Source organism: Antrostomus carolinensis, unplaced genomic scaffold, assembly GCF_000700745.2.
Source record: "Antrostomus carolinensis isolate BGI_N321 unplaced genomic scaffold, ASM70074v2 scaffold30828, whole genome shotgun sequence".
NCBI lineage: Eukaryota > Metazoa > Chordata > Aves > Caprimulgiformes > Caprimulgidae > Antrostomus > Antrostomus carolinensis.
The window spans coordinates 18,675-40,007 of NW_010335509.1; the positions used below are offsets into that span (position 1 = coordinate 18,675).

General features: G+C 41.3%; 1 protein-coding gene across 1 annotated transcript; it reads right to left on the reverse strand.

The window, feature by feature from the left end:
• Window positions 1-1,553: 1,553 nt before the first annotated feature.
• On the reverse strand, window positions 1,554-21,149 carry MLXIP (MLX interacting protein; the record flags this gene model as incomplete). Its single annotated transcript, XM_010174587.2, has 16 exons — window positions 1,554-2,332; window positions 3,023-3,152; window positions 4,194-4,317; window positions 5,374-5,501; window positions 7,157-7,255; window positions 9,233-9,357; window positions 10,162-10,348; window positions 11,078-11,199; window positions 14,580-15,243; window positions 15,397-15,488; window positions 16,364-16,453; window positions 17,443-17,614; window positions 18,883-18,924; window positions 19,205-19,294; window positions 20,602-20,687; window positions 21,043-21,149. Coding segments are annotated over 16 exons (2,380 nt in total), but the record flags the coding sequence as incomplete, so codon positions are not given.
• Window positions 21,150-21,333: the final 184 nt, after the last annotated feature.

Sequence of the window (21,333 nt, forward strand, 5' to 3'; positions counted from 1 at the left end):
ATGACTTTCCTGGAATCAGGTTCACAATCAATGACAAAAATGGGAAGATTCAAAGTGCTGATTTAAAAAAGAATTTACACTTACTCAACACTTTTTATCCAGGTGTATCCCAAAGAATATTGCTTAATTGATTACAATATTATGTATGAAAGACCTAGATACGGATCCCCCCTGAATCTACTCACTATTTAATTACTATGACAACCTTTACACACTATTTCAAGAAACCATTCCTTTGTTGAGGACTGTTTTGCTGGTTCTGTCACAGGGACATAGGTTTTCACACATGCCACAAACTTCAATGATATGTCAGATCCACTGTAAGGAAAAAAGAAAAAAAAGAAAGGAAAAAAAAAGAGGATCTCCTCAATTGTCTGCACAGCTACAGAAAGGCATGTTGGTACTTAGATCATGCCATTTCATCTTCCCCTCTGGCTCCTTTCCACCCCCAGCAGTCCCCTTCAGCCCCCAATTCCTCAACTCACATTACCTCTGCTCAGGGAGAGGGCCCTGGGGTTAACTTAACCTGTCGTGCTTTCTTCTTGCTACAGTCCTGCTCACACATAAGCAAACCCTGCAACGAAATCCATTAGCTGCAAAATCTCAGAACAAAGAAGAAAGGAAAATACTCCCCCCATGCTTAGTCCGACTCCCCAAGCCTAGTGTTTCTTTTTAAACTTTAGCCCACCGAGTGGAGAAGACTGGGGACAACGTAGAGAAAAACCACATCCCCCGAAGGAAAACCTACTGACCCCATTTCAGCATGTGCAATACCCAAATATTTTAGCTGCTCCTCATTTTAGCACTGTGATAGCCTGCTGATCGTCTCCACGCAGCCCACTTTTGATACTGGAAGAAAACCACTCTGAGGAGGTCCAAGGGAAACGTTACCCACCATTTGCATAGCTCTTAAGAATCCTAATCAAGTAATTAGCGGAATTACAGTGGTCAGAGGATCATTCCAGATTATGAACAACCAGATGGAATGAATATCCCGGTGCTGTCTCAAGGTGGACAGGCTATCACTGCTGTAAGGAGTCTCAGTTTACCTGCAGCAGAGCATAGTACTTGTTGAGACCGTCACAGAAAAATGTTATGCAGTATTCAGTTTTTAAATACATTTTTGTATGTTTTATAACTCAATTTGAACATAACCTTCCCATACAGGCCAAATTCAGCTAAGTCCTGCAGTTTTTTTCAGATAGAAGGTAAAAAGAACAAGCAAAAAAGAAGCAAAGAACTGATTATAAGTCCATGTGGTTTGATGTAGTTTCTGAGAGAACAAAAAAGCCAATTTCTTAACATTACAAACTCTACTCTTGTCTGTGAAGAACTACTACATTTATCTATGGATGTGTTTTATATGCGCACATTTTATGAGGAAGGTAGCTGAACTCTGCAGAGGGCAAGAAAACAGTTCTTAGATTAAACAGGTATGTAATGTATCTGTCCTAATTGCAGAATCAATGCAATCTAAAACTGTTGTCTTGCACTTACTGCTCAGCCTGCTACTCACTGGCAATGGCTATATCAGGAAAAAGAATACAAATCAGCTACTTTATTTGCTAGAAAATAAAGCACATCTTGAAACTGACCATATGCAATGATTCACTCATTAAAATAAAAATACACAAAACACAGCCTGAGAGTTTAATTCTAATATTTTTGCCACAAGTTGACATCATCGATGGATTTTTCTTCTCCTTTGGTTTTTAATATGATCCTGTTTAACAATTTTCACTATTCAAGTAAAACAAATGTAACTGAATACCAGAAAACAAAATAAAAAGCACATTTTGTTTCATGAAATTGAAAGTGTATTTCCCTTGAAGAGAACATTCCTTGGTGTACACTTCAGAGAACTTAGTACTTGAAGCTGTTTCATAGAAATATGTTTGTTGCATATAGATGCATGCTGCATTGATGGAGATATATTGCTGCCTGCAGGAACTCAAACCTGCTAAATTTACCTGAGCTTGGTGTTTTCTCACTTAACGGAGTACAGCACAGCACTGAAGAGGAATCAAAACGTTATGACAATGTTGCATCATACTTCCACATATTCTGAAAGCAGAGCCAGATGCCCTGAAAAACGTCTTGAGCGATGGAGAGAATTCTTTCTAAAGTGCACTGACTGAAAAGAGACTGGCCAGGCTGCTAGACTGGCAGGTTCTCCACCCCTTGTATAAGCAACTCATTGTCTTTGGTTGTTAGGTTTCGCCAGCTGTTTTGTTCGACTTGTTAACGGCCTCAGCAGCTTGCTCTAGCAGGCATGATGGATCTGACAGAATTGAGGTCGTCGTACTGAGATGCCGGAGGGTGTTCAGCACCACTATGAAAGAAATCAGAAAGGTATCAAGAAAATTCATTAGTCTGACTGCAAACAGATCCATGCAGGATACTGTGGAGGTACTGCAAAGCTGTTATGCATGACAGAATTATAGAAATAATTCTGCAAAACACACACATACCTCCACACACAGTGACAGGAATAGAGATGTGCAAGAACTATGTGCAGGGGATAAGGAATGGAGTTCTAGGATTTTTTTTTAAAAAACACCTATTCCTTCTACAAAACAGAGTTCCACTTGACAATTACAAATGTAAACACATGCTGAATTGCAAGGGTAAAAGGATCAGGCAATCATGCCCAAACAGAAGGTCATTCCAAAGCTGAATACAAATTTCGCAAGTCTTCCTTCATAATGACATAAATCACACTGTCAAATTTACTTCAAGTAAAGCAGAATATTTGAAACTGAAATGCAGCTTGAGATTGTTTAAAATCTGGTATCTATACTCAGCAATTTGGGGTTTTCTTCTGTTTGGTGCTAAGCATGGAACAAAGTGTCTTCACAGTCAAAAGAGGTTCTTCTTTTTCCACTGAGATAATAATAAGGAACTGGAAGTCATATTCAGCATCATGTGCTTTCTTTGTCATCCTCTGACTTTCAAGAAATGGTATGATATGTGGTCTCACTCTCTCTTATCTGGAAGAAGTGCTGGACAGAATTTCACTTACTTGGCCTCAGAACAGGAAGAGAACAGTGCTGATCCAACCAGGCCATTGCAGTTTGATCCAGATCCTTAAAGCTTGCTGTCGAAACCATCCCATTGAAGGACTCAAACAATGGCTTAATAATAATGCTGAACTGTAAATCATCAAACGTTAAGGGAGATAACAAAGGAGGAGTTCAAAACACTATGGGAAAGGCTACTACAGCTCTGTCTGCAGAGAAAACCATGGACTTTTCAATGGACTTCAACTACCAGAGAGATTCCAACATTTCAAAAAAAATTTTTTTTTTTAAATCTGTGACCCTGAGACAAAGGAAAAACCTGAACCTCTGTTCCTAGCAATACTTATTATTTATTTTGCAAAATTCTTGTACAACTCACCTGATCTACAAACCAACTGCAGGCTGTGGTACCGTTGCAAGTGTACAAGTACTGAAACTTCTACACACATGTGATTTGCTCATTTTTTTTTAGTTGTGACCTTTTTCATATAACACTGATGCTTTCATACCAAAAGGATACAGAAGCTTTAGTGTAACCACTTTCTCACTGTGGCTGACAATCAAGACAGATCTAACAGTTGCCTGGAATACCTGAGGGGATTTGCAGGCCCTTATAGACTTACAGAGTGACTGAAAGAACAACGTGGGTATTATTCTATCAATATTCTAATATTCACAAGCATTCTGTTCTTGGGTTACCTCTAGGAGCCTAAAACCAGATCACTCATTTTCCTCCTATATGCAACAGAAATGATGGTATTTTCATATTTGTAATGAAACTGTCCTTTTCTCTCTTACAGTCATTTAATGAGGAGGAGATTTATTACTATTATTATTAGCACTCACTCCTGGACTTTGTCAGCTTTTACTGCAAGACATTTTGAAATATGTCAGCATGTGTTAAGGATTCAATCCAGCTGTTGGAACAACTGTTCCGTCACAGTTACATCCGAATTTGTAAAGGGAAGTTTGGGAACATTACTCTGCCTGTCAACCTTTTTCACTAACTACAAAAGCCTTTGCCATTCCCCAAATACTACAAAACCCAGGTACCCAAAATTGCATCCTCCTTCCTGATAACCTCTGCCACTTTCTAGAAGTATGTCACTTTCAGATCCTGGAGCTATTTAACATCTTGGAGCAGCGTAAAATAAACATAATATAAAAAGATACAATCCAAAACTTCCAGTTCTGCAGGGTCCTGCTTCTCACATACTCATCAAACAACCTCCTCATGTGGTCAAATCTTTGCCGTGTTATGGGAACCCCGGTAGCAGGGAGCTGCTGTTGACAAGAACTGAAAAGAAGATGTCCTGAGGTCAGAACCCCCACCAGAAAGGATGGACTTCTCTTTCAGATTAAATTATAGCAGAAGTGTGTCTCCCCCGTATCCTTGACCAACATGGCTTCCCAGTGCATGACCCCCCCCCAGAACATAATTGTTATAGCCAGGAATACATACTGTTTTCCAATCAACTTTGTCTATATTCACACAGCAAAGCGGTATCTCAAGCTGCTACACACTTCTTATTACAAGCAACAAAACTGAAAGCAAAGTATAAGATAGAACAAAGTCGTTTTTGGCATCTAATCAGAAAAAGGCACATTAGGAGTCAAGGGAAAATTTACAGAGTTACTCCTGAGGAATGTTACAGAAGAAAATGTTACAGAGATTCTTAAGAAACAGATCAATTTAAAATAAAACCAGACACCATCATACTTTTAAAGAAAAACAACAAGATTTTGATTTGCTGATAAGTCTAACATAATGCCTGAGCCTAACTCTTCTGTAGGTGGAAGAAAAACCACTGGGGTTCTCAACATGCTTTGCAATAGCACATAACTACCATAAACTCACAGAGGAAACTGAGGCACCAGGAAGGTGAAATGACTTATCGAAGTTACGTTCAGCCAGTGGCAATCTCCTTGATTCCAAGTCCCATGTCTTACGTACTCAACTATATTTTCCTATAAAAAATGGACTGCATTTGGAAAGAAAACTGCAGCAAAGCCATCATGAAGAGCAAGAGTGTTTGATCACCCAGTGAGCATAGCTTTTGAAAAAAACCATCATCACTGGCTTCTCAGAATTATTCTAGCTGACCCGATGCATCTTTTCTGATGCTGTCACTGTTGTGCATTCATGCTCAGAGCTTGCTGAATATCCACACGGTTTGCTACCAATGCCCACCCCAAGCAATTCTGCTTTTTGTTTGGAAGTTGGTAGCAACTCTACTTCTGTTCAAGACCCATCTGTTCTTTGGCGTGACACCTGAGGCAAACATTCCCTGCTGTTAGCCAAAGCAACATTCAAGCTGCTCTGCTTCATTACAGAAAGCTCCCCAAATCTCACATGATGGTAGCGTTTAGCTCCTCGATTTCTTCCCGAAGGCGCCTGGTTTCCTCTTGCATCTGTGTTCTTTCCTGCTGTAGTTTAGCGATATATTCTACTGTTTTCTGGAGCGTGATTGCATGGCTGATCTAGACCAAACACAAACATAGAGCTCACTTTCCAGAATAAAGCTAGACAGATGAAGAGTTTGCCCCTAACCTGCTGTAACACCTAGAAAAGCACTTCAGCACCTTTTCTTAAATTTCCTTCAACTGTGTGCAAAAGCACACAGACAGGCAGAGCAAAACACTTAAGATAATACTGAACTTTAATTTCTCTGGCTCCTGTTTGTGTACTAGCAGAGAGAAATGTGGCTGCAGTGGTTGTTTTCTTCCACAAATTACGTTTTTTGCTACTCTGCTGAAAGAAGTATTTCAGTAATTTAAAATGGTTTCATTATCTATCTTCTTAAAAATATTTACAATTTTTATTTAAGTACTGAAGGATGTGCTACCTCTGCTGCTAGTTTTATGGTGCCGTTAAAAGCATTGTTTGAAGTTGATAATATAGATTATTTAGTATAGGAAGCCTGAAGTTAAACACAAGGTAACACAGACTTGCTATCACCAAAGGAGACAGAAACAATGTCACAGATCTTATTCTGACAACTTATGGCCTAAATGTACAAAACTACAAAAAATTAAGTAAACAGATCAACAGGCTACACAATACATTTTCATATCTCCCATGTTTCAAAAGGTACTGGTATTCAAAGGACGTTTAGAATTCTGTTCTGCAGACAAACCTGTGTTTCAATTATTTTGACTTCAATTTAGTGAACCAAGTTAACTAGTGTAGCCAAGAACATGTTCTTAATTTGGACAAAGCCATTTGACAATGAGAAGTCTGTTGGGAATTTTTTTTTCCCCTCTATAAATCCATGCACAAGACAGGTGATAGGGGAAAAAAAAAACCCTGAGAATATTTGTGAGGCTGTGGGCACAGGGCCAAATCCTTAAAGGCAGCTGGGTGATACTAAAGAGTCCTAGAGAGATTTCCAAAATCATCTGAACTGGCCAGGCTCCTGACTCCTCCTGGGAGGCAGAGATCTCATTGGTGTAGGAAATTCTAGAAATTTCACTGGATGTTTTTGTTCTTCCTTTGGCTCAATGACATGTTTCAACAGTATTTGCAGGTGCACAAGGTTGCTCTGCCATGCTCTCAGCACACCAAACACAGCACAACTACAGTTAGCATGGCATGAAGCCCAAGCTAACGACTTGTGCTCATAGGTGGGTGTATTAGCACAATACAGGCTCACAATACTGGCTGGACCAGAGCTTTTTCAAGTCCAGCTACTGGGACCAGAAACCATCCAGAATAGGTATAAAAAGCCAGTATGTCAGAAGAAAGGTGACATAATAGTAAATGCGAAGTCATCTTATGCTGCAAACATGACAAAAATCTTCACTAGTGGGGTCCCAAGAGCAAGGACTGCAAAGATCAGTTTTTCTTCTTTCCCTGTTGGCTTTAAAGCTGCAGCATCTCATCGGAAAAGGCTTGGTCAACATTTGAAGCTGCATCAGAAGAACAATGTCTAAAAGATGAAGTGCTTTCACACATTCTTTTGACTATAAGCCATGGATTTAGCACCCTTCCCTTTCCAAGTCCCTCAGTTCAAGTATCTTCATTAACTGACTGGCATTCTCAGTCAATAATGAAGAGATTAAATTTATTAACAAGTCTTTTTAATATGGAATATAAGAAAGCCATTCTAAACTGTTAGTGCTGCCACATTACTTACCGACTTGGAGTTGGCTGGTACCAAGGTGTTCAGAGTACTGAAACCAATCTTGATATTAAACCTTCGTTTTTGTTCTGAAATATGCTTCATTCTTCGATTCTGCACAAATAAAATTAGCTCAGTCTATGCTGTTCTCCTTTACCGTCCTACTGCTATGGCTATTTCAGCTGTTCAAATGCACAGCATCACTTCTGTTGAGTTATGGCATTCATAGTCTTCCCAGTCAAAGCCACATGACTATAAATTTGCAAATAGTGATTTAAGTTATTCAAAAGAAGAGTTTAGTGCATTAAATTCAATTCCAAATTGTAAGGTTTTCTGGCTAAAGTAAAAATTCCTACATAAGACTGTTACACAATTTCCTTTTCTGAAGTCGAATTCCAGTTTTTGAGGCATGTAATTAGTTAGGATCCTGTTGAAGCCTTTAAATTTAAAACAGTCCATAACATTTATTCCCAATACAAACATAATGTCTCTGATGTAAACAGGCAGTCTGACAAAAAATAAAAAGAAAAAAGAATCCACAGCTCTGGCCTACCTTGAGGATAAAGGCTTTGTCAGGAATTTATATTTTCATTTGTAGCATTAAAAACTTAGAAGTTGTTTCCACCAAAATTCTTGGAAGAAAATAAGGAGTTTGCACTTTGGGAATGCATTCTGAGCAGGGCCAGGCTTTCGGGCCTCACCACCACTCCATTTTATAATGGAGGAAAACAACATAATAAAGCAGTGAAGTGGCTGCCCAAAACCACAGAAAATGCAGGTTCAAGAGCAGAACTGAGATTTCCAGTGCCCTCTATGCTTTGCCAAACTGAAAAAAAAACGTGTTACCCAGCAATACAGAACTGTGTAGTCTAACTAACAATGCAGAGGAGCAAAAGAACATATATCTAGAGACTGGCAAAATTCACTGTTTCTCTCTGGTCTTAGAAAAGAATTACTAACAGCACACATGCAAAGCAATTCCTGTCAAAGCAGGTCATTTTAAATGGCTATAAAGACTACCTCGTTGCAGGGCCCTTACTTTGAAGAACACTCCTCCATCTAGTGGCCACTCTCCCACCATCAGCCAGCCCTAATAATTTGATCCTTCTGTCAACTTGCTCTCTAGCAGCAAGAACAGGCTGCAACTCCTCATTATGAGCGTTTATGCCAAGCAAGTAACTGCAAACTTTTCTGAGTAACTTGCAGCATGCTCTCAGCAAGGGGCAGTTCTGATTCTCCTCTGCAATAGAACTAGAACTCAGTGCAATCACAGGCTGCAAGTGTCTAAACTTACCTTTCTGCCCCAGGAGTAACCAAGCTGACATCAATTCATAGGTTATACAAAGACAGAGAAGCAAAACAGAGGTTGGCACTTGCAAAATGGTTAAGTAACACTCCCTTTCACAACGGAATGAATGAGAGTGTTACAGCTGATTGTCCTGCATTGGTTGTTTTTTGTGCATATGTCTCTCATACCATCACAGAAAGTGTTCTGACAAGGTCAGCTTGTGTATGAGGTACAGCCAGCTCTCAGATGCTATCTCTAGACCGCCGAGTTCTTACCCCAATAATTCCCGAAGTGTTTTACAGCTGTAACTTGTAGATTCTGTGGAGCTGCTTCTCTGTGGAGCAGCATAGCATCACTGGAGACATGTAAGTAACTCAGCAGGTCAAGAACTCCCCCTCCAGCGATGGCCAGAGCCCTGCAGACTGAAGACCCCCAACAGAACAATGGCAAAAAGCCATGGTTTAGAAAACCAATCCTGGAACCTTTGACCAAGTAAACTGAGACCTGTCATAACACTCCTGTGAGCCACAGCAGGAACTGCTGTCAGAACCATAAGGACCTGCAGAGGTACAATTAAGCCTGGCCCCTCTGGTGACACATCCCTGAGGAGCAGATCAGATTATTAAAGTCTGACATTTTAAATTGAACAGAGCAGCACACATGCAGCGCAAGCTAAGCCTGAAGCACAAATACTCCACCATTCCTGAAGCACAACTTGCTCTGTAGTCCATGCTCAGAAACCAGGGCAGAAAAGCAGCTACAAAGGCAGAGAAGAAAGGCAGCTCAAAGGGAAGGACACACACCTCCAATGCAGCCGTATTAGGGTCAGTGGCAGGTTTTCCTGAGCAGCTGTTCTGGGGAGACTGTGGACTGGGACTCTGCTCAGAGGCGCAGGGGGAAGCTTGGCCTGAATTCTGACAGTCTCGGCCTTCATAAAGGAAGAAAGACAAGTCACATTAACAACCAACTTTCTGTAGCAAATGTAACTGCTGAGAAGTTTCTATTCAGAATTGAACTGAAATGCAGTCGGCAACCAAATTATAACCATTGATGCAGCAACCACATGCTAGAAAATGTAAAAATTGCTGGGAAAGCTTAATACTTCACGGCACAAGGCTAATACATCCCAAATAGTGACATGTAACACTCGTTTCACACACACACACTTCAGTAAATGCATGTTGAACACACAGGCTGCAATTCCATCGTCCTGTTAAGACTCCCCCATTTGAGGCTCTAATGCCCTGGGACATGATGGTAACACCTACAAGCCATTTACCAGCAAAACCAGCATAAGTCTCTAAAACCAGCCCAGACACCGCTCTACCAACATGCATGCAAAAGGAGTCTTTGCACTTACCTACTGTTAAAATGACTGTGTCTAAGTTCCTCCAATCAAAATTATGATACTGAACAACAAACATACTCAGCACTTTCTACACAGATGCCTTTCAAACAGGTTTTCATTTCTTGGTGACTCTGACAGTACATCCTTTTAGAAAGGAGCCATTTATAGGAAGCACAAAATCACCGTTTGTGGGAACGCTGCACAGCAGTTTAAGACAAAAATTGCAAACAACTGGATGCAACTGAAGCTGCAGGGTAGAAGGGCCAAAGCTTTTCCTTCAAAAATTATCCAAGGATCCTCAAGGCCCATTTACACCCTGCCTAACCAATGGAAACACATTTACATGTGTAGGGGAGAGAGAATGCTTATAGCTTTCTAACTTACTAGGTGTAGGTGAGGGAACTTGTGAACTGCTACTGTGGGAAGGGATTTGCTCTTCTTTCACCAACACATCCTGGACTACAATAGGAGAGAAGAGATGTGAGACTGTGGACTGGGTTTGTTGACTACTTGGTGCTCGCTGTGCTGGACCAACCAGAATGTTACTACGGAACTCCGTCACCCCGGGAGCCTGGGAACAGCATAGAAATAGCACAAAGAAAAACAGGGAGGAAGAAAAAGAAAGCAGGAAAGGGGGAAGGGGCAGAGGGAGAGAAGGGATGAGACAAAGGAGAAAGGGGGAGAGAGAAAGAGAAAGAAAGAAAGAGAGAGAGATTTGTTACCTTGCCTTTCACTAAAAGTAGCAAATTAATACATGATTAACAATCTGATGACATGAAACAAGGGCTAATATATAAGGAATTGGCAGGCACTGGTGTCAGACTTCTGGCAGGAGACCAGTATCCCTTTATAACTTAAAGCAATATTACAACACATCAACAGCATAATGTACGACAATCAATGTCCATCTTCCTGCGTACAATATCTTGGGAAACCCACTCACACACTCAAGACAGGCTTTCCAAGAGGTAAATGGAAAGGTGAGCATCCTGGGTTCCTTCTACCTTCTGCACAATTAAGAAAAAGCACAACCCATCCCCATTCACAGCACTGCATATACATGTCTCCTTGTAATCTTACTGTTGTGTGAGACAAGAGTGTTTGAAGACTACACAGCGCTTCCAGGCCCATAAAGTAGCTAAATTAAAAATAAGCAAACATAATGCTGAATGCAAACACATATGCTGGGTAACAGGTGAGATTTAGGGGAACAGTTACCCTCCTGAGCACATTAGGGCTCTAACTACTTGCAAATAACAGGCCTAGAAAACAAATATATGGGTTTTTTTCTTCTCCTTACTCTGACAATTCCAGCTGGTGCAATTGCAACATTAGACTGAGACGTGGCTGGCGTCAAAATCCCCTCTCTTTTTAAAGGTGCTGGAGTTACAATCACAGCTCTGGACTGTCCCTGAAAGGCAGCTGAAGAACACAATTAAGTTAGAATAGTTAATGAGACAAAAAAAAAGAAAAAGCTGGAGATTATTTTGTATGAAATAACTTGTCATTGAACAAGTTGAGTGGATTAACAGGCACCTATTTGATACTATTTCATTGCAATACAAAGTGCCACCAGTTTTCGGATCATCTCAATCCCATTAATCCAGTACAAAGGACTCTTAACACACCAGTTATTTCTGAGGTTTCTACCATCACTGTCACTGTTTCAAGGTGAATTTACAGAGGTACCTAGTAAATCAGGGAGGTGCAAAGTGTCTTCACTCTATCAGAGCTGGGTTTAACAGAAGGAGGATCATCTTCACCTCTCCTCTCACATCCATACTTCTCAGATCTCAGGCTTGCTCTGCTGGCCCCGAAAGGGTCAATGACAGAAACCAGCTGAAGGATGGATATTCAATACTTAATGCTTCCTTGTACATATATTAAATTCTCTTCCTTACCATTTCACTCTACTAGCTTCTTTCACTATCTGGTTTTACAGCTGTTTTACATGACACACAAGCACAAGACAACTAAATGTGATTGGGAATCAGCACCAAAATTCCAGAAAATAGGCTAAAGAACCAGGAGTTCTGCAGTGTTAGATAGCTAGAGATAACTGTGAACAGCAGCAATTGTCTCCACCGAGAAAGTTACAAAAAAACCTCAAAAAAGTCTATAGAGGAGGCTTGCCCCCATGACAGGCATCAGGGTTCTTGCTTCTGGAGTTTTTTCACCACTATAGTATTTGAGTCTAACATAAATCGGTTAAGATCTCAATTTAACCAGTGCAGATGTACAGTTATTAAGATGGTATTAATGTTGATATTGTTCTTGCCCAAACTTTAGAGAGAACATGACTAACCATCCTATTCTGTTACTAAGGGAAGAATCATGCAAAGACACAGCTTCTGTAAGCTTTTTCAGAAAACTAAACCAAACTTTACTCAGTTTAATTCTGGCCTGTATTGGCTTCAGCTCTCCTTTGTACTAATAAAGTCACGATGTATGAAAAGTGTCACAACAGCTCAGTCACTGCCAACCTACCCCTCTGCAATTTAGCATCAGGATACTGAAGGACACACAGAGCAGAACAGGGTGACAGAGCAAGGATATCTCATGTCCTCTCCCCTACTGTGTCATCTGTGACTGACAGCTGTGTTTTGAATTAACTACAGTTTCTGCATACCCTTTATTAGAGAGGCCCGTGGATCGCACAAAACTTGTGGCAGCCCTTGCGTGGGTGTATCTGGCAGAGAGCACTGTCACTCTGACACAGGGAGCTCATTCTTTGTCTGAGCATTCCCACATATCAAGCTGGAATCACAACCCTTCCACTGTTCACTAACGTTCAGCCCGACTTATGACGTCTCTATTGAGCTGAAGAGCCTGCTCTGAGCAGTGCATTAATGCTGCTGCACAAACGTGGCATTTCTGACTTGCACATTCGGGTAACTGTTACAATCAGCAAGTATTTAGATGCCCCTTTTTATTTTTCATGTTTCTATCCTACACATGCATCTTTGGCAGACTTTCCTCTCAAAATCAGAACGCTGATCCTGAAGTGGTGATAGCAGAGTTCTTTCCCATGGAAGTCTTGCACCTGATAAGAAAATCTGTGCAGATTTTTGAGTCCTTATTATCACAGGGCAGTAAATGTTATACACTCCTTTCTAACACAGGTTATAATGCAATTTGCTTTATAGTGATGAGATGATTTGATTGTCCTGAACAGAAATGACAGGCATAAATGCCTCAATTACAAGTACTGATGTTTATTCTATTGCCAAAAATAAAGCTCCAGTCTTTACGTAAAATCTTGGACACGATCTCCGAGCTTGGTGTCCCAGCAGTTTAGGAGCACTGTGATCCCTGAACATGTGCCACTACCAGGAATGAAAAACAGCAACAACGTTAAATGTAGATGAGAAACAAAGCCATTTGCTGTGCTGTTCTACAAATACCTGATGAATCAATGGAAAAGTGATATATGGGCTGAAAAACAACCCAGGAAGCACTAAGAAAGCTAGAAGCTCAGGCTTTCTGAAAATGAGAGTTGCCTACAATCTTGTACTAGGTGAGAAATACATGTCTTGAGATTGCCATTAACACCCTAATGCTATTAATCATGGACCAACTTGTTCCCAGAGACATGCTAGAATTAGATCCTTGGATCTGTACAGTGATTTCTTTTTTTTCTTGGTGGGTAACCACAATGCCAGGCCCTGGCAGACACACCTACTCCTTAGTAAAGCCTGCTTAACAATACTCCTCCAGGCAGGGTTTTTCTTGGATTATTGTTGCACATTTCAGGTGGTTGAAGTCACTTGGCCCCCAGCCAGCAGAAATCTGGAAACAGTGTGAGATAATCCCAAGAAAAAGCGTACTGCCTGTCCTGCTCTGGCCTTGAGCATTCCCACAAGAACCACCACAAGCAAAACTCTCTCTGCTCACGGTTGCTATTCTGAGCTTTGTGCAGTGCCAATGGCTCCAAATCACACCCAATGTGGAGGTCCCAGCGTAGGCACCCAAACTCAAAACTGAAAACTACATGCTCCTGACAGCATCTCAAGAGTCTGTAGATTGCTTGAGACAAAGATCTCCAGCTCCCCCTGCCTGTTCTTAGTCCTTCCCCACTGGGAGGGACGATTCTCATCACCCTGGTCTTGCTAGTGAGCACTGATGGTGGATGAGAGGGACACTCCCATGCTTTCACCTGGACCAGTGCTTTGGTCCACTTCCACAGCTGCTCCCTAGTCAACCTGTACTCGGTCTCAAAGAGTTTCAGGCACAAACATCAGAAGACATTCAAAGTATTATCAAAGGATGTACACCAGTACCCTGGTATCACAGAGTGTGACGATGCACAGGCAGGTCCAGAGCAGCCAGATGAGTTAATGACAGGGACAGATTTGCCATTCTCCATCCCACACAATCCCCCCACCATCTCCTGCTCTGCTGTGACTGAATGCTCTGAGGGGCAGAGTTAATCAAAACAGCATTAAACATCAAAACCAAGGTTTCTATGGGGCAGGAGCAGAGAGTTCTAGTCCTGATTGAAACTGTGATAGTGAAACTATCACACTGATGCATCTATACAGCCCAGCACAAATTTGACAGGGAGACACTCCCTTTCACAGGTCAGCTTTTCACACTCACAACCAAACTGCTTCCAATCCTCACAGCAGTCCAGAGCATCCCACTGAACACCGTAGCCAAACACGAGTGGATTCAGGGCTCCTTGGACACCCTCAGGAAGCTGTATTTTTACTTATTATGTAAACCAAGAAAAGCAAGAAGGTCTCTCCCTCCTGCTAGTTTCACTTAGAAAAGAAAAACATCACCTCACCAGTGCTCCTCACCTGGGGTGATGAAGGCATTCTTTAACAATAAGGACACTGTTTCAGGCTTCGGAGCAGGCACTATTTTTTGTGACTGTTTGGGCCTTGTCTCAGCACTGGCCAGAGGAACAACTTTGGGGAGTGCAAATGTCAGTTCAGACTGCAGCTGGGGCCGGGGCTGCCCCTGCAGGACAGTAGTCTGGAAAGTCAGGTTACAAGGCACTCCTGCACCTGGCTGCTGTGTTGCCAGGAGAAGGTTCAGGCTCTGGCTGAAGGTGGTGGCAGGGACATTGTGGGTCAAAGTAGCAGAAGCTGTGTGGGTGATAACTGTAGATTCACAGAGGCCAAACTTCTGAGTTTCTGGGGCATCAAATGTAGATGGTGGAGAGCTTAAGCTGGAGTTCAGAGGCACTGCAGGCAACGGGGACTGGTGCTGTTGTGTCGCAGGTTGAAGCAGTGGCAAGGGTGTCTGAAACACTGGCATAAAAGTTTGTGGCCCGCTGAGAGACGAGTCGGGAGTGAAGTCTGGTGGCTGGATGAAAGATCCCCCGCTTCTAATGCTGGAACACTGGTCAGTGCCAACATCAGGAATGACAGGAGCAGGTACTGAGGAAGCAATCAGTCCATCACTGATGTTCCCCTCTGGAAGCGTGTTGGGCAATGAACCCGACGACAGGACAGTAGACTGACCGAAAAGAAAAATATTACAGATTCAGACATGACCCCTGAAACTCTTGTCTGAAATCCTTCCGAGAAGGACATGGCTCAGGTCTGAGAGTCTTCACAGCACCTATGTGTTTGAGATGAGGTTGTTTTAAACACTGAGAAACTCTCTTACCTGGGAAGAATGGCTGCTGCTGTCTGTTGTAGCTGAGCTGACAGCAGACACAGAAGGGAAATAATTACTGGAACGACTGGGTGTGAATAAATCTGAAATATGAAAAAGTCACCTATTAATTTTCTCCTTTTCATACTCAAGGTACAGCATTGCTAGATACTAAAATTCAAAGGCATATAAATTATTATTTAGTAAATAATGAAACCACAAGATTTTTGCTTCATACAACTGCTGCTGACCAAGCAACAACAAATTGTTGTCTTCCAGAGGAACTGATCTCCTCAGGGCAGTCATCTTCAACTTCTGTGCAAGTTGACAAGACAAAAATCAGCCCCCTGTTTACGGTTCACCTACATACAGGTAGCCAAGAGCTGATTCTCAATGCAGTCCCACAAAACTCAGTTATCTGATGCAGACTGCGTGCAGGCCCAGCAAACAGATGTGACTTCAGATTTCCATGAAGATTTGTAACCACCAAAGTTGTCAGTAGTAGTTTAATGTCATGTGTTAGTCCTGAGAGCACCAAAAAATGTTCCAAGGCAAACAAAGTGTTAAATCACTTCATCACTTAGAAGTGTTAAATGAGAAAACCTTAGTAGTTCTGTGAGTTCTCCTGTCCACATCTGATGTTCTATCTTTAATTACCCAATGATTTAAAATCTAAATGCTGTTCTTCTGAAAGGCAAATTAACAACCAGGTTCAAACCCTGGAATAAACAATCCTAAAGAGACTCTCAAACCCAGGTAAGTAAAGGACTGGGGTCACAGTAACAAGGGAGTCTACCCACATGTGCATCTGCTTGAAATAATGAACAATGAAAACACGTATCAAGTGTTCTTCACCTGTCACTCAAATCTCTTGCCTTCTAAATAGAGTAGATATCTGTAACATTTAATATTCTGTTTAAAAAAGTCATAAATCACTGCAATTTTCAAGAAATTAATTGACCATATATCTGATTCTTACCCTGAAAAGGCTCAAAAGTATCCATAAAATCAAAATTTGGCTGGAGAGGAATAAGCCCTGGTTGAATCATGTCAGCATTTCCTAAGTGTGCTGGAAAATTCAAGAGATAGATTGGATTAGCTCCACATCATTCGCACAGCAACAGCAGTAGGAATATAGCATTTGGCTAGAACACCAGCACACGCTCCACAGCCAGGCTTGGCCAGTGTGTTTACATAAAAACTGCTGCTGAAAGGAACTGAGCATCTGCTTTTCTTCAGAACAAGGCACAGTTCTGAAATCAAAACCACTGGGGAATGAAACTTTCAACTAGTAAAATGGAAGAGGTGAAACCTGAAGGTTCTAACTAACAACTGAGGATTGCCAAGCTCAGACACCTCCTGCTCCCAAACCTCCTGCCTGTCCTGCCCCTGCTGCACAACACAAACTTGCTGGGAAGCACAACATGAACCACCACAGCTCATAGCACAGTGTTTTAAAATAAACTATTGTCCATTTCACTTTGCCTGGAGTACACTTCCTGTAAAGCACAGCTGCTCTGCACTTGCTCAGACAGCTCAGACATCGGTGCAGCCAGGATGATGCAGACTGGACACGTGCTGCCCCATTAGACAGTCAGTGCCTTGAGTTACAGACCATTTGACAGAACTGTGTGGTTCTTGGGAGTGCTTTTACAGCAGGTGTGACTTGCACTTGTTCTAAGAGACATATTAAAAAAAAATACACAGGGATTCCCTTAGAAATACACACACACACATATGCTTTGAGATAAATCAGAATGCTGTCACCATTGATTAAGGTAAATACTGCTCATTAAAGATTTATTCAGAGTAACATTAGAGGACAACGCTAGGAGCAGCATGTAAGAAGCTAAGACAGAAATGAAATTTAGATGAATACCTGGGATTCCATAACCTATAAAGCATTAGACAGCTACATTCTCTGACCTATTTTTATCTGGATCAGCAAAGTAAGATAAAATATTTAGGCAAGACTAGAAAAGCAGCAAAGGAACAAAGCAGACTTCTCCTAGCAAGGTTCCCATTGTAAAATCAACACAGCTAACAGCCAACAAATACCTATGTCCCTGGAATTTGGCCAGGAAACCAGTTGATGTGAAGACAGTGTGGAGAACAGCGTGTCGGTGAACTCGGACATAAGCATATCTGCATCCAAGAGGCTGCCTTCCTCCATAGGGACAGGAGTTTCTCTGCCATACCTTCTTTTTTGCCAGAGAACCACATCATCATCCTGCCAAAAGAAAGGGGAAAAAAAGTCAGGCTGCCTAGACAATGCTAAAGCAGTCAAGTGCAAATATATCAAAAGTCTTCATTTTTCACATTTTTAGAGAAAGGAGTCATTTAGAAACCACTCAAATGGACAGCAACTGATCAGTGGTACTTTAATACAACAGCAGCTTCAGCACACCGATTTGAGCAACAACAGAAAACCTCAGCAGAATACCACAATTATCTGGGAAAGGTTTTTGCCCCCAAAAAAACAGATGTTGACTAGAAGGATGCAAGATAACTTCATCAACACTTTCTAGTTGCATTGATTACACGTATATTTTTGCAGTTTAATGATCCCTTGGTTTGAATAAAGATTTAAAAATAAAATGCACAGCAAAAACTGAAAGCAAATGACTCCTGTCTTGAAGTATATGTGAATCTCTGAAACGTAGTGACGTGTAATTGTAACCCAACTTTGCACAAGGTATGTTGATATTCTTGTGGGCACTTTTAGCCCATGAAAAATACAACATAATGTGACTGGGCTTACCCATCCTTCACCACAGGCTCAGCTAAATTGCACTCCCTTGCATTTGCCATGGAGTAAATGCACACACAGTCAGGTTCTTGTGGCTAAGCCAATGTGCAACTGCAACTATACCAACATACCAGAATGGTGCTTTGGGGTTCATGGCCAAAACAGCTGAGAGTTTTGTGAAACTGGAGCAGATACAGATTCATGCTCAGCTCCAACAGGAAATCAAACAAACAAACAAATCAGAATAGTACTTCTACCCATCAGTTTATACACTCAAAGTAGGTTTGATGGCTTTAGGGGGCACACCAAATGGTGATAATATTGTTCCTTTAAACATTTTACCTTTTTTAGCAGCCCAGCACATTATTTGCCCATGTTGTAGGCAGCAGGAAGATCTGCAACAGATCCAGTTACACAAGCAGGGCAGTAGTGCCAGCCACAACTCAGTAACAAGATGAAACAATGTGCCAGCCCTCAAAGAGACTGATCTTCCTGGGCAATCAATACTAATTCTCATTTCTTCTGTCACAGCACTTTACATCCAATCTCTCCTCCATTCAATTTAGGCTACAAGTCTTACATTGTTCTCTAAGGCACAGAAACATTAAGGTGTCTAACCTTAATTAAGGCTTAAGCAAGATGCTTGTCTTTAGATTTTAATCAATGCAAGCTACTGCACGTTACAGCTTTGTTCCTTACTGCAGCTTCTACAAGCATAAATGCTGCCACTTATCAGTGGTATTACCTACCCTGACCAAACTTGAAAGATCTTCATCTTTATGTTTCTGTAACTGCAAAAGGAGAACAAAACAGATGTTGAAGTCAGAATAGGCCCTCCATATGCCAATAGAAGACCTGATTTTGCAAACCTTTTAACACCCAATCATGCACAATTAGTCCCTGCACAGTAATTTTTAGTTAAGAGGGACTGATCAGATGAGTATGCCTGTACTAGCTTCTCATCTGTTTTAAGTATTCCTGCATGCCAGCAAAAGTGACATCAAAACTCAAAAAGCAACTACATGCTGATCAACTTGAAGTAAACTACTTTCACTGTGTAAACCAACAGACCCTTTTCTTGAAGTATGTTCTCCACTTGTGGTATTCCCTGATCACTATTTCAATTCTTCGTTTCCAGTATTTCCCTTCGGTTGCAATGGCCTGAGAACACAAACACATACCATGAATTACACGGAGTTACATAATGGCTGAACGTTCAATCAATTTCCAAGCAAATATTCAGGCAGAAAAAATGCAAAAGAAAGCAGGATAATTCTGTTTGAGCTCGTGTATCACCAGCCCAGACTGTCCCAGAGTTCAGCTATCACTGAACAAATCTGACAGTACTAACTTCATCTTTCCCACAATAAACAAACAAGAGAAGATGTCTGACTGCACTGTCAGCATCTCCCACATCAGCTCAACCATAATCAAAAGTTAAGAAATGGCAAAAAAAACCCCAAACCTTTTAAAGTTAATTTACTAAAATATAATGTATAAAGCATATGACACTGTTCTGCAGAAAACAGGCAAAGAGAATTTCACAAGATGCCATGAACATGCACACACATACACAAAAGCTATTAAGAGTGGCATACAGCAGTCTGATGCCCAGCTCTGGGAGAAGCGTGACCTCACAGGCCACATACTAACAGCAAAAAAAGGATCGGAACAACGTGGGTCTTTAATGGATCACAGATCACAGTGTCCGAGTTGGGGACAGCAGACTAATGACAGCCCTAACACAACTTTCTTGGGGTCAAAAGTCACCTTTCAACACAAACACCAAGACTGTTCTTTCAAAAACCTGAGACAGTTCCACAAACTCATGTGGAACTCCTCTGAATTACACATAATTCTACAGTTACACAGCACAGAGTCACATATTGCCACATCAAGGGCCTCACTGGTTTTCTGCAGGGAGCCAGAGGGCAGATGTTCGTTTTTGTTTATGTTTCTAAGAGCACAAAAATGAAAATACGCCAACTCATACATGCTCTTTTTGTGAAGTCACCTTGACAGAGAAAAAGAAATTGTTGTCTTGAAACACAACTTATCAATAAATAAAACACAGAAAATTCTCACAGAGTCACTTAGATTCAATCCTGAAACCAGTCATCACTTTGATTTCCCACTAACTTCAGCAATCTCAAGCCAGAAGAGATCAGTAACTGTCAAAATCTAAACTATTCAAACTGCACTTCTATGACTCACATTGCACTAAACTAGAACACAGACCTAAGTTACAGAGATAATAAATGTCCTTCTGGTTGCACCTTGATCATCTCAGTGCAATAAACTTACAAAAATGGGTTCACTCTGCTTTATATTCATGGTTCCTTCTAAATAATGACAACAGAGCAAAGAATCGCTATGCTGCTCTCATATCTGGAAGACTTGAAGATACATCAAGAAAATGTTGTTATAAACTCTAAAGCTTATCAGTTTGTTCCTCAGGTTTTACACACCTCTGGCCGACGATGTTCATCGACATCAACAGAGCCGTCCAGCGGAGTCACAAAATGGCACACTGGATTCTTGCGCTTCTCCAGGTCTGAAACAAGAATGAAAACCTGAGTGCTGAGCAGATGCAGGCTCTGCAGAAAGCCCTGTCACTTCAACGGTAAGATATGAAAAAATCTAGTCAGGGTTCCCTCCAGCGAGCCAACAGTAAATGGGGAAATCTCAGGCTGTGCTTGGACTGCTCAGCACAGCCTCTGTGTGGACATCTCTAAAAAGCACAGATCCAAAGGCACTGCTGTGACAGCCTCTGAGATATCTGGGCCTTCCACAGATTTCTGAGCTTTTCATTAGTCAGTAATTGCAGTTCTTTTTTGAACCTTTTATATATATATGTCTCTGAGAAGAGACTTCACACAGCAAGCAACACAACGCGCTGTGATACTTACACTGCATGTACCAAGCCCTCCAGATGGCGTTATTGAGACGGATTTTATCTCTCCACTGAAGTTTCAAGCCTTTAAAATTTTTCCATTTTGGTGAAACCAGCTTTCCACTGAAAAAAACAAAAACAAAAACATTCTACTTTCAGTTTTTCTCTTCCTGCTCCTTTCAAGACTAAGTATCCCCCTAAACTGTCAAAATGTCCACAGAAAAAAGTACAACAAGCCACGCTTGGCCAGTGACAACTTTTGCCACACGCTGTTTGTGGCTTACTGATCTATGTGCCAGAGACGAGT